This window comes from Cyprinodon variegatus, unplaced genomic scaffold (assembly GCF_000732505.1).
Source record: "Cyprinodon variegatus isolate N-32 unplaced genomic scaffold, C_variegatus-1.0 Scaffold198, whole genome shotgun sequence".
In the NCBI taxonomy this organism is placed as follows: domain Eukaryota; kingdom Metazoa; phylum Chordata; class Actinopteri; order Cyprinodontiformes; family Cyprinodontidae; genus Cyprinodon; species Cyprinodon variegatus.
The window spans coordinates 535,868-550,176 of NW_015150651.1; the positions used below are offsets into that span (position 1 = coordinate 535,868).

The 14,309-nt window shown below is 39.5% G+C and overlaps 1 protein-coding gene across 1 annotated transcript in view; it reads left to right on the top strand.

Annotated features, from left to right (window-relative positions):
- The window catches only part of LOC107087894 (plastin-3-like), a 32,329-nt gene that overhangs the window by 2,300 nt on the left and 15,720 nt on the right, over positions 1 to 14,309 (top strand). Inside the window, exons 2-3 of the mRNA XM_015379724.1 lie at positions 8,687 to 8,791; positions 10,420 to 10,571. Of these exons, the coding sequence (XP_015235210.1) occupies positions 8,731 to 8,791; positions 10,420 to 10,571 (213 nt within the window). The 5' untranslated portion in view covers positions 8,687 to 8,730. The remainder of the gene's footprint in view (positions 1 to 8,686; positions 8,792 to 10,419; positions 10,572 to 14,309) is intronic.

Consider the following 14,309-nt stretch of genomic DNA (forward strand, 5'->3'; position numbering starts at 1 on the left):
AGTAACTAGTTACTAGTAAAAGTAACTATTGCATTACTTTTGCGTTTCTCGCTCCAGTAGCCCTCACCACCCGGCCCCCACCTTCTCGCCGTGTGTTTCCAAAGCCAGCTGAATAGAGCGGACGACAAAGACAAGAACCTGCAGAGAGTTTTGCATATATTGCAACTCGGTGTAAATGACATCAGGGGGGAACGCTATCTGACGGGCCTATTAGCCCTGTCAGATAGCGTTCCCCCTGCTTAACATGGAGGGAACGCTGTCTGACTGGACTATAAACCCTGTCAGATAGCATTCCCCTATCTGACAGGGGGGAACGCTATCTGATGCGGTGCGAATATCATCAGGCTGCATTACCTCTACTCATGGGTGTGAAGTTTTTTAACAGGGCGTTCAGATCTGGTGAGTGTATGAAATTAATAACTGGGGATGTCTAATTCTGAAATCCTGTGTGTTTGGGTTGTTATAGATACTGCAACATCTATCTATCTATCCATCTATCTGTCCATCCATATTTCTCCCTTTCTCCATATAGGCTAACATTCTATCGTTCAAGCTCTCCGTAGTTCCCCTGTGGTGCGAGCACAGGGCGGCTGTTACGCGCCTTTAGCGAGCATGCGCAATTCCTGTTGCTTGCGCAGTGAATCATGCCGCCTGCGATGTGCGGAGATGCAGGGGAAACCGTATCTGATGGGGAAACGGAACTCGACATAACACCGGTATTTCCATCTGCAAAAGGCTCTCCATCTCTCTGTGTGTGCTGCCAGCGGAAACACCCACCTACCCAACTGACAGACGTAATCTCGCTATACATCAGCCAATCTCATCCTCCCCTCTCTCATGACAAGGTGCGCACGAGTCCTATCATGAAAAAAAGTAAAAAAAAAAGAGGGTGTTGGCAATAGTTACAGTCAAAGTAATTAATCAGATTACTCGTTACTAAAAAAGGTAATGGCGTTAGTAGGTATAGTGGAGGATGTTCCTTTTCCAGGTGGATCATCAAAATAAGTGGTCCTCCTAACTGTCAGTCATTCTGATGATATGTTTACGTAAGGCCGTCCTACGTGCTCGCCCCCATTTTCAATTACCGGTGGTGAGTCTGAAATAGTTGAAAAATTGCAGATCTTCTTTAGGTAAGTAAGCTTGTATGAGCGATGCAGACAGCAACTTTTAAACGGAGCGTGCACGAGGAGAAATGGGCTCTGGCACGCATTTAATAGATGTTCCCTCTCAGGAGCGGGTACAGGGTTGTGCATTTGTGCATGTAAGTAAATATATATATATATATATATAAGTTAAATGAGGGTATGGATGGATGCATAGATAGAAATATACCTTAACACAGATATTTAGCCTACAATTGAAAACCAAAACAGCTTTCTGCACCTGAGCTATATGGCAGATTCCTTTCTCTATTTTGTTCAAAGATTCTTCCAGAAACTTCCGGAATGACCTCCCAGCCCTCCCACTCATAGCTGCATTTGAAGGATCATACTTGAAACGGCTCTTGTTGGGTAATGGCAAACATTTGAAGGTGTGGCCGACCGTCTGATTCTGCTACGCCCTCGCTAACCTGCTGAATGACATTCTCAGGTTTCCGTTCGAGTGGTAATACTAGTCTTCACACTCATTCAGCGATTAGTGTTAAAGAGAGAAAGTGAAGGCAGCCATGGAAGGAGAGCTTTATTTGAATATTCCAACATTGGTTTTATCATTTATCTTTGCATTATGGCACGATTTCAACCCCTGCCGCTTCAGCCTGCAGCTGAGCTCTGTGTCAGTGTGTTTAAACTCCCCCACCTTAGTCATCATCACCATCGTGGCCTCCTCACCTGTCACACAGTGAGCTTATCTCTGCTCTCCGGCTTAGGAAGTAGAGGCAGAGCGTTTGTTTCACATCTGCAGCTTTTGAAGGAGGCGTCCTCACAGACGGCACAGGGTGTGTGCAGATCAACCCGACCACAGTTGGGAAGAATGCCCGCTCTATTTGGGTGCCTAACATTTCCCACGTAAATGTGGATGAAAACGGCATCCGGGGCGGGGTGCGCCCGGCCGGCCTTTAACATCGAACTCGGCCATCTGGGAGCAGCCCTGCATTTTTAATTGGCTCCAGGCAGCGAACCAAAGGCGACAGTTAAACACGTCAGCGAAACTGTTTCTGTCTTTTTGTCTCCATGCTTAGATGCTGCTGTTTGGAGGGAAATATAAAAATAAGCTTAAGACAAAATCTGTTGAACAGCTGCTTGAAAAGCATATTAAAGCTAATTTATTACATTTCTTGTTAATTGTAGCTTTTGGTATAACCGATAAATCTCCAGCTGTACATTTTGTTCAGATCCTGCTGTGTTTTATTTATTAAGAAAAACCCCAAAGTGCTACTTTAAAGCAGCATTTTTATCTATGCAATTCTTGTTTTTGAGCCGCATGGAGATAATTTTTACTTTTGCCTGTTTTGATAATTTCTTTTCACTGTAATTTGATTCCTTAACCTTCTATATTTTCCTAGCAGATGGATAAAAGTCCAAAGGCTTCATGTAAACATATAAAACTGTCTAATAGGAGCTCCAAGGGATTGTTGGAGATCAAAAGATTAAATATTTGAAACCTGATTTCTCAAGTAAATTTCAACAATTGGCAGATTTGATCAATTTCATCATTTCAAATTATTTTATTCTTTTCTTTCTTTCTGCTTTTTTTAAAATTGTCATTACACTGTCACAAGTACAGGGCAATGAAATTAACACTCTGCATTTAATCCATCCCCTTGGGGAGCAGTTGGTTGCCATTGTGCGGAGCCTGGGGAGCAGTGTGAGTTTAAGGGTCTTGCTCAGGGACCCAGAGTGTCGGACTGTGGGAGTGGGGCTTTAACTCAGAACCTCTGGATTCCAAACGCTATGCCCTAACCACTGGGCCACATCTCCCCTGTAAAGCTATGTTCACACTGCAGCCTGAAGTGACCCAAATCTGATTTTTTTTGCCCATATGCGACCTGGATCTTTTTAATGACAGTCTGAACAACACAGATCAGATTTTTTCCAATGTGACCCAGGCCACTTGGCTATGTGGTCCTGAATCCGATATGAATCTGATCTTTTCAAATGCGACCTGTGTCGCATCCATCCGACCTGAACGCCATTAATACCCGACAGAGGTGAGCCTTCTGCTTCTTGCTACGCAGAAGTGGCATAAAAACAACAACCATGGAAGACGATAATGCGGAGAGCAGTTTTTATGTTTAACCATCTTGGAAAGTTTTTTTTTTTTTTTAACGTTGGGAAAGATCGCTAGATATTCTCCAGCACTACCATCCATGTTTACTCCCGTAAACACAGAGCACGCTTGCTTGTGACGTCACTGCGCATGCGGGACACTTAGGTTGTATGAATGCAGTTCACACAGGAGATCACGTACAAGTCGCATATATTTGGAAAGGTGAAGGGCAACGCAAAAAAAATCGGATAAAAAAATGGGAATTGAGCATGAAGGCCTGTAGTGTGATCATAGCCTAAATGACAACTCATAAGCAGGGCGTTTGTTTCTGATATTTCCTTTTAGCTGGTGATGAATCCTATTATTCCAAAGTCCTTTATGAAGGATTGCTAAATGAGAACGACCTAGAAGCAAATTTTTTTATTTTCTTTGTTAAATATAAGATTAACCATTTAACAGAAACGTTGATCTGTAAGGTTTGAGAAGCGACTGATGAGCATAAAGTGATTAGCTTCCTGATGGTGGCAGCTCCTCCTCATCCTGCAACAGCCTCAAAATGGGATTTCTGGGAGAAGAAATGAAAACGGATCCAAAGCCTTCATTAATAACACTATTAATTAGAAGGGATGCAAATTATTGATTGAATGAATCCCATTCCAGTACTAAAAAAAGACTCAGCCAGCAGTCCTCTGTTACTATAGACCTGTTGCCCTGACATCCCACACCATGAAGGTCCTAGAGAGACTTCTGTTGGTTCACCTCAGCAAGCAAACAAGCAGCTTCAGGACCCCCTGCAGTTTGCTTATCGCCATGGGGATGGAGTTGATGATACCATCATACAGCTGCTTCCAACCAACCCACTGTCCTTTAAACGAGTCAGAAAGCACTGTGAGGATCGTGTTCTTTGATTTCTGCAGAACATTTAACACCATTCAGCCTGACTGAGTTTGTGAGAAACTCCAGAAAACTCAGGTGGAGGCATTAACAATCACCAGGATTTATCATGTCTGAGGCTTGCAGGATGGTCTGAACGACCCAATTCTGAACTTTTTAGTCCCCAAAATAAAAGGATTAACTTTCAGCTTCAGTCGCTTTTAAATGTGGTGTTAAATCAGTTTTAAAAACTATGTAAAATTTTTGCTGTCTCTCGATCAGAATTGTGATATTTCCTGATGGCAGTACTATGCAATGGTTAATGAGGATTCTGTCAACCATTTTTGTCGCCATTGGTTGGATGGAAGTTGGGGTGCAATGATTGATTGGCCGGTTCATCAATCGGCCTTCATTTCCTTGATTTTAGATAAAGATCTGCGGACATCTGATACTTAGATGTATAATTGATCTTATCTACTCCTGGAAACGTCTCAAAATCACTCACTGCCAATGCTCTAAACTTTTTAACAGCAGTTACTTTAAAGTGTTTGTTTCACATCAATTGTTAAGTGTTTTTCAGCAAGATAAGTTTGGAATATTGAAGGTGTTTTGTGATCTTATAACAAGTGATAGTATAAGTGATGTGATTAAGTATCTATCAAAATCAGAAATGGGATGTCAGGCTTTTTAAATATGGGTAACGGGTGGTCGGGGAGAAACTAGCAATCTTTGCAACCATTAATGGAAATTGTGAGTAAAGATGCCTAAAAATGGATCCAGCAAACAAAGTTACCTGGATGGAGCATCAATGCAAACAGGTAAAAAATGCCCGGTGTCTGCCAACAGCTTCCTGTCTTCCATGGTCTTATTTATGCTGTCTGACTTCCTTTTACACACCTTACTGATCTTGACAGTCCTCTTCCCTCAGTAATGGCTTCCCACCAAAGGGTGTATTGCGATTAGAATGAGGTCGGAAGTGTCTGATCGCATCGTTTCGAGGCTTATTAAGCTCAGTGTTTTCTTTCTGTTTCATTACATCAAAGTGGTTCCTTTATAACCACCTATGATTTGGGTTTAAACAAAAGGTAGATTGATAGGCGGTAAGATAAATGTTTTACTAAGTGAATTTGTAAATTGTAGTAATTAAACATGAAAGTATTTAAATTTGCATTTGGAGCTTTTTGTCAGCTCATCTTTAAATGTGACATCAGATGTTCCATCTGTGAAAATATAAGTTTAGAAGTTACGGATACAAGCTGTAATTCAGCAAAAAGTATAAATCACAGAAATTTTTGTGTAAATAAAAAAAAAAAGTTCAATAATTAGAATTACAAGAATCAAATATTTGTATATAATTTACAAGTTTATCAGTAAGAATCAAAACCTCAGTAAGGAGGTAAATTCATTGTTGTCAATTTTTTATTCCTGCTGCATTGAAATCTCTGATATAAAAAACGAATACAAATCTTATATTTATAATTTGTTTAGTTACATTTAAAAATTAAACCCTCAGAAAAATCTTTATCTTACTGCTTGTCGCTCTAGTTTAAACCCAAATCAGACGATATTAGGAACAAATCTGAAAGGATGAAAAACTGATCTGTTAATAAAGGTTTCTTTTTTGTTTAAATCAAGGCTTGAGTAACTTTTTTTAAAAGGATTATTTTTTTAGGCTCTAGTGGCCTTTATTTTGTTATTTTTGAAATTTGCAGACAGGAAAGTGGGCTACCATATAGGGTAGAGGCATTTGACAAAGGTCAGCAGTGACTCGAATGTAGAGCAAATCAGGCCCTCAAGAGCCAAAAGAGGCACGTTATAAAGTACAGACAAGTCTGCTGTTTATAAATAAAAACGATTAAATCTAGAATCTCATTTAGTGCAGCTCCAGCCAGCCCTTTTAAAGACGATGTTGCTGAAGTGGGTCTGGGTTCCAACGGGCCCTTCAGACAGGTGAACTCCCCCCACACCCAGCCTCCCCACCCAGCTGTCACAGACACCAACTGTCTCTTGGAGCCTGACGCTCAGAGCAGGATTTATTACCACACTTTGCACGCTGCGATTACAGACCCCCTATTCTTCTGATTAGCTGGCGATCCGGCTCACAGTTGTCCACGGCCATCTGTGGCCCCCGCGCCGTGTTCTTAACCCCTGCTCTGTTACCACGCTGCCGAGGGTCACTGTAGGACAGGCTATGGCGGGTGAGGTAATGTTTTGTCAGCTCCCGCTTACAGCCCGGCTGTCCTCCGCAGACACTTCTCACATCCTTTGGGGAAAAAAAAGTTAAAAATAGCAGCACTGGTACGGCTGTTTTTCCTAATAGTTTAGTCAGGAGTTTGGCTCCCGTTGATTCAGATACTTTCTGCTAGGAAAGTAAAAAACGCTCTGCTGATGTGGCTGATTAGAGCTGCTGGTCACACCTTGATGTGAATCCGTCTGCACTTTGTGTTTAATTCATCCCTTTGTTTTGTCTGTATGAAGTCTGTAAAGGAACTGAGTCACGACTCAGAGCCACATGGCTGTTGAATCATCTTTATTCGCCTCCTATTGTTGTTCCTATTCAGGGGAGGATGCAGGGCTTTGTTCGCTGTCAGCTTGATCCAGATCTGCCTTCTGCAGCCAAAGGAATTTGCTTCATGCTTTCAAAAAATGACCTTGAAGTCTGATTGGTCGGGATCAGGTTGCAGAATTCCCTAATATGGTTTAAAAAAATGTTGTGCTGTTTAAAAACTCGTCATAACTATGCCATGGATGGCCTAGTTTGCTGCGATGGCAAAGAGTGAAGCGGCCTTGTTTTTTAACCCGGTTTGTCTGGGCAAAAAGTTCTCCTGTTTCACCAACACTTTGTTTTTAGGAGGAATGCCACCATTCCGGTTTGGCCACAGAGGTGGAGGCGTACTCCCTACGCTCACACCTCTCAGTGAAGCGAAGCCCAATCTGCCCGGGCCTGAAGCTAAAGGACGGGAAGAAGGGGCCGACCCAAAAAAAAATCCCCCCTTTTTTTTCTCTCCCTGTGATTTTCAGACGGTTCGTAGGAACACAGAGGTTTTTGTTCTGCTCCATAACCAGTTGCGTGTCAAAGTGTGTAACTTTCCTGCTTTAAATGGCTCCTTTTTCTCTCTAAATGTTGGGTTGCCACTTGAACCCGAACTTGGCTTTTAATTACAGCTGCTGGGCACAAATGAGGGATTTTAAAAGGATAAAAATGTAGGAGGGAAAAAAAAAAACCCCGATGGGCTGGTGTCTTTTTTTTTCAAACTTTACTTTTGCTTCTTATTCAATTACAGTAGTTATGAAAACAATAGCGTAACTGTCAAAAAAATTAGGGTTTGTAAACGTACAACAATAAACGTGAATAAATGTATGATATGATTTTGTTCCTTGTTGTCATTTGGGCATTCATGTGACATAAAATGTTTCATTAATGAGAATAAAAGTTAAAGTTATTATTGCAACAATGGGATACAAATCACAGATTTGTGATAATGAGTCTACAACTGTACCCAATTATTTTGGAATATGTGCTGATAAATTGCACTGATGGTCCTTAAAGGGCAGTTTGGCGCCCATGTATGGCGTGCCCCAGGGCAGCTGTGGCTACGGTGTGGCTGGCAACGATCATTGAGTGAGTTAATGTGCGAATGACTGGATGTAGCGTGAAGACCGTTGAGAAAAGGTGCTATAGAAGTACTGACCATTATCATTGGTCTGGAATTGGTACTCGTTGATTTGGGAGTTTTTCCGCTTGGTTTTGGGAGCTTTTACGCTTTTTTTAGAGCTTTTCACGCGCCGCTTTGGGAGTTTTTTCCACTTTGGGAGTTTTTTCGATGCCACATTGGGAGTTTCGGGAGAAATTTTTCTATAAATGCAATTTAAAAAGTTTTTTTTTGTTTGTTTGTTTTATAGCATTTTTTCTCTTTGAATCTGAGATTAAATCCAGTTCCAGATTAACATCCATTAGATCTTTTAATGGTGCTTCCTTTACACCATTTCACTTTTATGGATATGAAAGTTGCTTCGGGAAAAGGATAAGGTCGATCAGAAACACAGAAAAATTTTTCATCTTGAAATCTCTGATACCAAACAAAACATTTTCAAAGTAGAGAAGGAAACCAGGTTGGAGATTATTGGACATCAGAGCAACAATTACTTCCAAAGTTCTCAGCATTTACGTCCCCAAAACACATAATTCAATGTCTGTGGATAAAGTTTACAGAAGGAACAGGAAATATCTTATTTCAGCAGAAAGTGCCTGTTGGAAAACATTTCTGAACTGATTTTAATTGGAGCGTCTTTATTAGAGAGTTCCAGTAGGATCCATGCTGGCTCTCCTGGCCTCGTTATCGCAGTGTTGGCTTGTTGCATCACAATGGAGCTAACAGGAAATTACTCTGACTGGCTTATACAAACAGGCCTGGGAGAGGAAAAGAGCTAAATGGAGTAGTTGATGTAATTAGGGGGGTGGTGGTGGGTGAAGATCTGGGAGGTAGAGCTTTGTTTTTCTTGTATTTTTTTTTGTTGCACTGAAGACTGCAGATAATGGAAAAGTGTTTGTGATGCTTCCTCCTGTGGTTTTAAACCCTCACTGATGTCTCTGTTCTCTCCGCAGTCGCACCTTCCTCTGGCTGACCACCCCTGGTCAATCACAGAAACATGTCTGGCAAAATAACAAAAGAGGAGGAGGAGGAGATGAGGGAGGTCTTTGCAAAAATCGGTGAGTAAAGAAAATTTGGCTTCATCTGTGGTTTTAAGTCCTTCTCTTGCTTCAACTCTATGTGGACGTACTGTATATAATGTATACAATTTTCACCCCTACTATATATATTTCACTGTAGTTCTTTTTTTATGCCTGTGGAGGGTTAAGTGCAGATTCAGTAGGCGTTTCCTTCATGTGTCAGATTCATTGGGTTTATTTAGGTTGCTTACCATGAGTTCTTACGACTTTGGTTTAGATGTAGAGCTTTCATAAATGAGGGATTAAGTTACAACAACTTTGGGTCTATGTTTAACCTATATCATTAAATCAGATTAAATGCTAAGTGAAATCTGTAGATGGCGGCTTAAATGAAACGAGAGTATGAATATATTTAATTGCTGAGAGAATCGATATAAAATTCAATCTGAACATGTTTCTAAATTTACAACCTGCTTCATAGTCAACGATCACAAGCCAATATTTACAGGAGTGTGGAGTTAATTTTATTCCAACATTGTTGCAGCCAAAGAACACATTTATAAATGGTCATTTAAAAATTTTCAATCAAAAATTTAATTTTGAAGCAAACTCTTAGAAAGCTTATTTATTTATTTATTTTTTTTTACTATTTTTTTTTCTAATTATTTCTTATTTTGTGTTTTCCAGGTTTTTTTTCTTTTTTTTTTTCTTTTTCAATTTTTTTCTCATTTTATTTTTCCCAGTTTTTGTTTTTAAATATCTCTTTTTCATTTGTTGTTTTAACTTTAGGATTTTCTTTCTTTTCAAATGCCAGTTTTCAGATCATATTGTCTTAACTTCTGGGGGCGGGGCTTCCTCCGGAGAGAGGAGCAAAGACTAATTTCTATTGGTCTGCTGGATGCTGGATACAAATTTTTATTGGTCAATGTGAGAGTTTCTTTGGATGTAAAGTGAAGAGAATGTGATCTTTAAAAAAAATTGCTTGAAATGATTGAAATTGGTCAAACTCAATTTAAAAAAAAAAAATTTGAAAACATTAAGTCTGTTAAAAAATATATTAAAGTTTGTTTAAAAAAAAAAGTTTGGAATGTAAGATATTGGAATCGACAAAGTTAACTTAAAGTTAAACCTAACTTTTTTGTTAGGAATTTTTTCAACGTTTCATTCCTGGATGCCATTTTTTTTAGCTGCATTTACAAAACCTGTTTTTATCAAATATTTTGGAGCAAAATTTAATCCATACCTAAGTGTGTATTTGTTCACTCAAGTCAACAAGCATTAATGGCAGACAGGATAAAAAAAAGGAGTAACAGCCATCAGTAGGAGACATCAACTTAACTTTGTTAGTTAGAAGACTTCAGAGAGATGCAAAACTAAACCGTCCCTGGCTATAAATATTACTAACATATTACTTGGTGATGGATATATCAAATGTCTTAAGTGATTGTTTTGTAGGTGTCGTTTTCAAAAGACACGTACCTGTGTTTTGTTTTGTTTTTTCTCCTTGTCCTTTCCATTAAACAAATGATGATAAAAAATCAATCAGGCTGGTGGTGAGAGGTGAAACGGTGATGCCTCCATTTAGCAGCTCTGACACCGAAGCTGATAACTGCCAGATTCAGCTCTACTCCAGTATCGGTCTCACTCTGTTTTTTTTCCCCCTCCAGATCTGGATCACAATGGATTCATTTCCGATTATGAGCTCGGTGAGCTTCTTAAAGAGGCCGGCCACGCCCAGCCAGGATACATGATCCGAGAGATTCTGCAGAAACTGGACCGCGACAGGGACAACAGCATCAGCTTCACAGAGTTTTTGTCTGTAAGTGAAGCAAAGCTGCTGATGTTTGTTGAAAATCTGATCCATCCTACAGATGTCTGTGTTTAAACAGAGCGCTGAGTGGAAAAATAAAAAAACTACAGAAAACACACAGACCTAAACGTACAGGAATGTGGGAGGAAAAAGGACCTTCCTGTTTGTCAGGCTGATGTCGGATCAGTCGGTAACGGTGGTGACCTGCTGCTCTCTGCTCTCATGGCTCAGTTTCTCCAGAAAGGTGGACTCCTTGAAGTCGGAGATGTTTCTGTGCTGCTGGAGCAGCAAATAAAACCTTTCCAACCTCCAAACCTCTGTTTGGGATTTTAAGATGTAGATCAACACAAAGTAGAAGCTGAGAAGTGAACGAAGTTTTAACAGCTAAGGTTAGGTATCAAACCCTCTTACTCTGATCACTTTAGATAAAATCCCTTCAATGTTTTATATGATTAGAATTCAGCAGAATCTTACATACATGGTGAAAACTACACATCAAAACTGAAATCAAAGTAAGCTGGTGTTTCATAACAGGAATGCATTTTACAAAAATGTATTGAGTTGATTTTCCAAAAGAAAAAGATAATAAACATTTAAAATAAGACAAAAATATATATATTTCTAGTGCATGTAGTTAATTATTTTATGTTAAGTATAACAATACTCCTTTTATTTACAGATCATGTTATTTAACTGCTCACATTAGGAGGAAACGCTCTTATATTAAGTTTTTTTTTTTTGTTTTTTTTCCATCCAATGACTGAGGTTGAGAATGCGAGTAGAGATGAACTGCTGGTGTTCACAGGACGCTGAGAGAGCGGGTTAGTCATAAGGGAGTAATGGACTGCTTCACAGACAGGTTTTTACCCCTTCTAGTCCAGTTTAAAGACACGTTGACTGATTTGTGTATTTATTTGGAAAAAGTGTAAATTTAGCCAAAGTGAATCAAAAGCTATGATTAGCTTGTGGTCCAGGTCGTCTAATGGAGGTGACCGGCCGCTGGAGGCCAGAAGAAGTCCCAGCTGGCGTCCTGCATCCCTTTAGGGATAAAGTCTGTTGTGACTTTCAGTCACTTTGAGGTCTGATAGTTGACTGTTATGGAGTGGATTTTGTTCCAATATATTTGTAAATGCAAATTTAAAACAATTTAAAAATATTCTTAAACATAGGAAAGGATTGGATAGAAAAGTTTTTTCCGTTGTTTTTTTTCAACAAATAAATTTTTTTACCAAATGAAATGTCTTAAATTTCTCTTTTTCAGACTGTGCTTTTTTTTTTTACTTCATTTTCCAGATCACATTTGCTTCATTTCTGGGGTGAGCTTTCCTCTGGAGCGAGGGATGAAGAGGCACATTTGTTTTGGTCAATGAGAGCCGTAAAGAGGAAAAAAAAAAAAAAATTCATAGAACTCGATCTGAAAAAGAGAAATTTGAAATTTTTTAAAAATAAATCTGATTAATCAATTATTGAAATAATCGTCAGATTATTCATTAATCGATTAGTCATTAACTGGAGTAAAGAAACTTTAGAATATGCCTTTAGCTGACAGCGACCCACTTAGAGCAGTAATTATATCAAGATTGTAAAAAAAAAAGTAAACATTTTACATTTAAGATCAAACGTTTTCAACCATCAATATGCTCTCTCCAGAAGTTTTGGTTTCATCTGATTTAATTGTTTAAAAATTCTTCTTTAAGGAACCTTTGGGTATCTGATTATTAATCGTTTAATTGAAAACATAATCAACAGATTAATCAGTTTTCAACATAATTACGTTTTATGTCTGGATTTCATTGCATTTACATTTACAAAATTTGTTCTTTGCTTTCAACAATAATGGAACAAATGTTACTCCATACTAGGTGATTCATTGATTGGCCTGTAGCTGCAGGAATCTCCATCTGATGGTTTTGCAAAGACCTAAGATCCTAATTTTCATTTTTTTTTCTGCTTTTCAGGCCTTTGGGGTTTTTTTTATAAAAGAACCGTATATATTTTTATCAGATATAGCCTTGTGATCGTTATCCTGGCCCTCATAGTACCTGAACATTTAACTCTTGGTTGCTGAATCACCAAATCCTTTCAGCCCCTGTGGAGCAGATTAGCTTTTATTGGAAGTGTTGAGGAAAACCTCCAGGCTGGGGATCAATAAGATGACCTGGAAGAGACCAGAGCAGATCCTGGAATCAGGATCCCAGGTGCTGAAAGATCATCTTTCATTCTTTGACTGTTAAAATAGCAAACCAGGGTCCAGGTGGACTGGTTTTATGCTATATCTATTTTGGTCTTTCAGGTCAGAGCTCTTCAACACTGATTAGTAAAGCTAATGTCTGCTTTTATTCCTAAATGGTTTACAGCTTCAGTTTGCAGCTGTGACAGAAGATTGAAATGGAAATTCCCAGAAGTGGGCTCTTGAGTCACATGACTTGGACTCCAGTTATTAATTTTATGATTTTTAGAAAGTGATCAGAGGCCTGGGACTTTTTCACTGGTGACTCTGGACTTAAACCATTTCCCTTGTAAATACTTCAGTTTATAGCCTAAATCTAAAGTTCAAAACTGCTTTTGTTTAAAAAGTGTGCAGCATTAATTAATATTCTTCATCCTGTATTAAACTCTGACTGTCTTTCCCCTCTCTGGACGCATGTGTCCGTAAGCTGCAGCACAGCATATATATAAAAAAACATCTTATTTTTCTATTTTTGCAGTGTACTTTAGATGTGGTCCCACCTTCAGAAATGTATCTGGAACAAGTTTCTTTGAGAATGATGATGAGATGGAATGAGCTGGATGGGGTGACAGTTGCATCGGATGCAGGAGTTTGCAAACTTGTAGGTTCAGGCTCCGGTTCCGGTGTAGGTACCAGATCTGCTCGGGGCCCTGCCCCGTCTGATGATACCATCATATGGCAACCACACCCGGAAAAACTGTATTGCACCCATTTCTTAAGAATTATATCTCCTCTGGAGTATCAACATATTCTTACACATATTTGCTTTCATTTTTACATTTCATCTGTGATCTAAAGGAGCCAAAAGTAGAAAACAATCATTCTGAGTCTTGAAGGAAAGCACTGCATTCTAAGACCGACTGAGCTCTGCAATTTAACAAGGTGACAAAAGAATTGTCAGAGCTTCTTTGCAGTAAGATCTGAGGGTAGGGGACAAATGGAACATCTTAAAAATGACTTTAGTAGAGTATGCTGATGAAAATTCTCAGTCATCCAGGTCATAGTCATTCCATACAATGACTTTAGTAGAGGTTTTAGACAAAGAAAACAGTTATTCTACTTGAAGAAAACAAATGGTTGTAACACAAAGTTAAAAGCAGTGTAGCTTAATATTGATAACTGACCGAGCTAAATGGGGCTAACCTGTTAGCTACAGAGCAAAGCTAGCCACAGCGCTACTCAACTCTCCCCCTTTATATCATGGTTTAACAGTTACTTTGTTCACCATAAACATGATTATCCCTTGTGGGTTGCGAGGGGTGCTGGTGCCTATCTCCAGCTGTCTACGGGTGGGAGGCGGGGTCCACCCTGGACAGGTCGCCAGTCAAACACGGGGCAACACGGAGACAAACAACCATTCAAGTGCACACACCTATGGAGAATTTAGAGAAGCCAATTAACCTAACATGTTTTTGGACTGTGGGAGGAAGCTGGAGTACCCGTAGAGAACCCATGCATGCTCCAAGAGAAAGATCCCGGGCCGGAAATGGAACCCGGAACCTTCTTTCTGCAAGGCA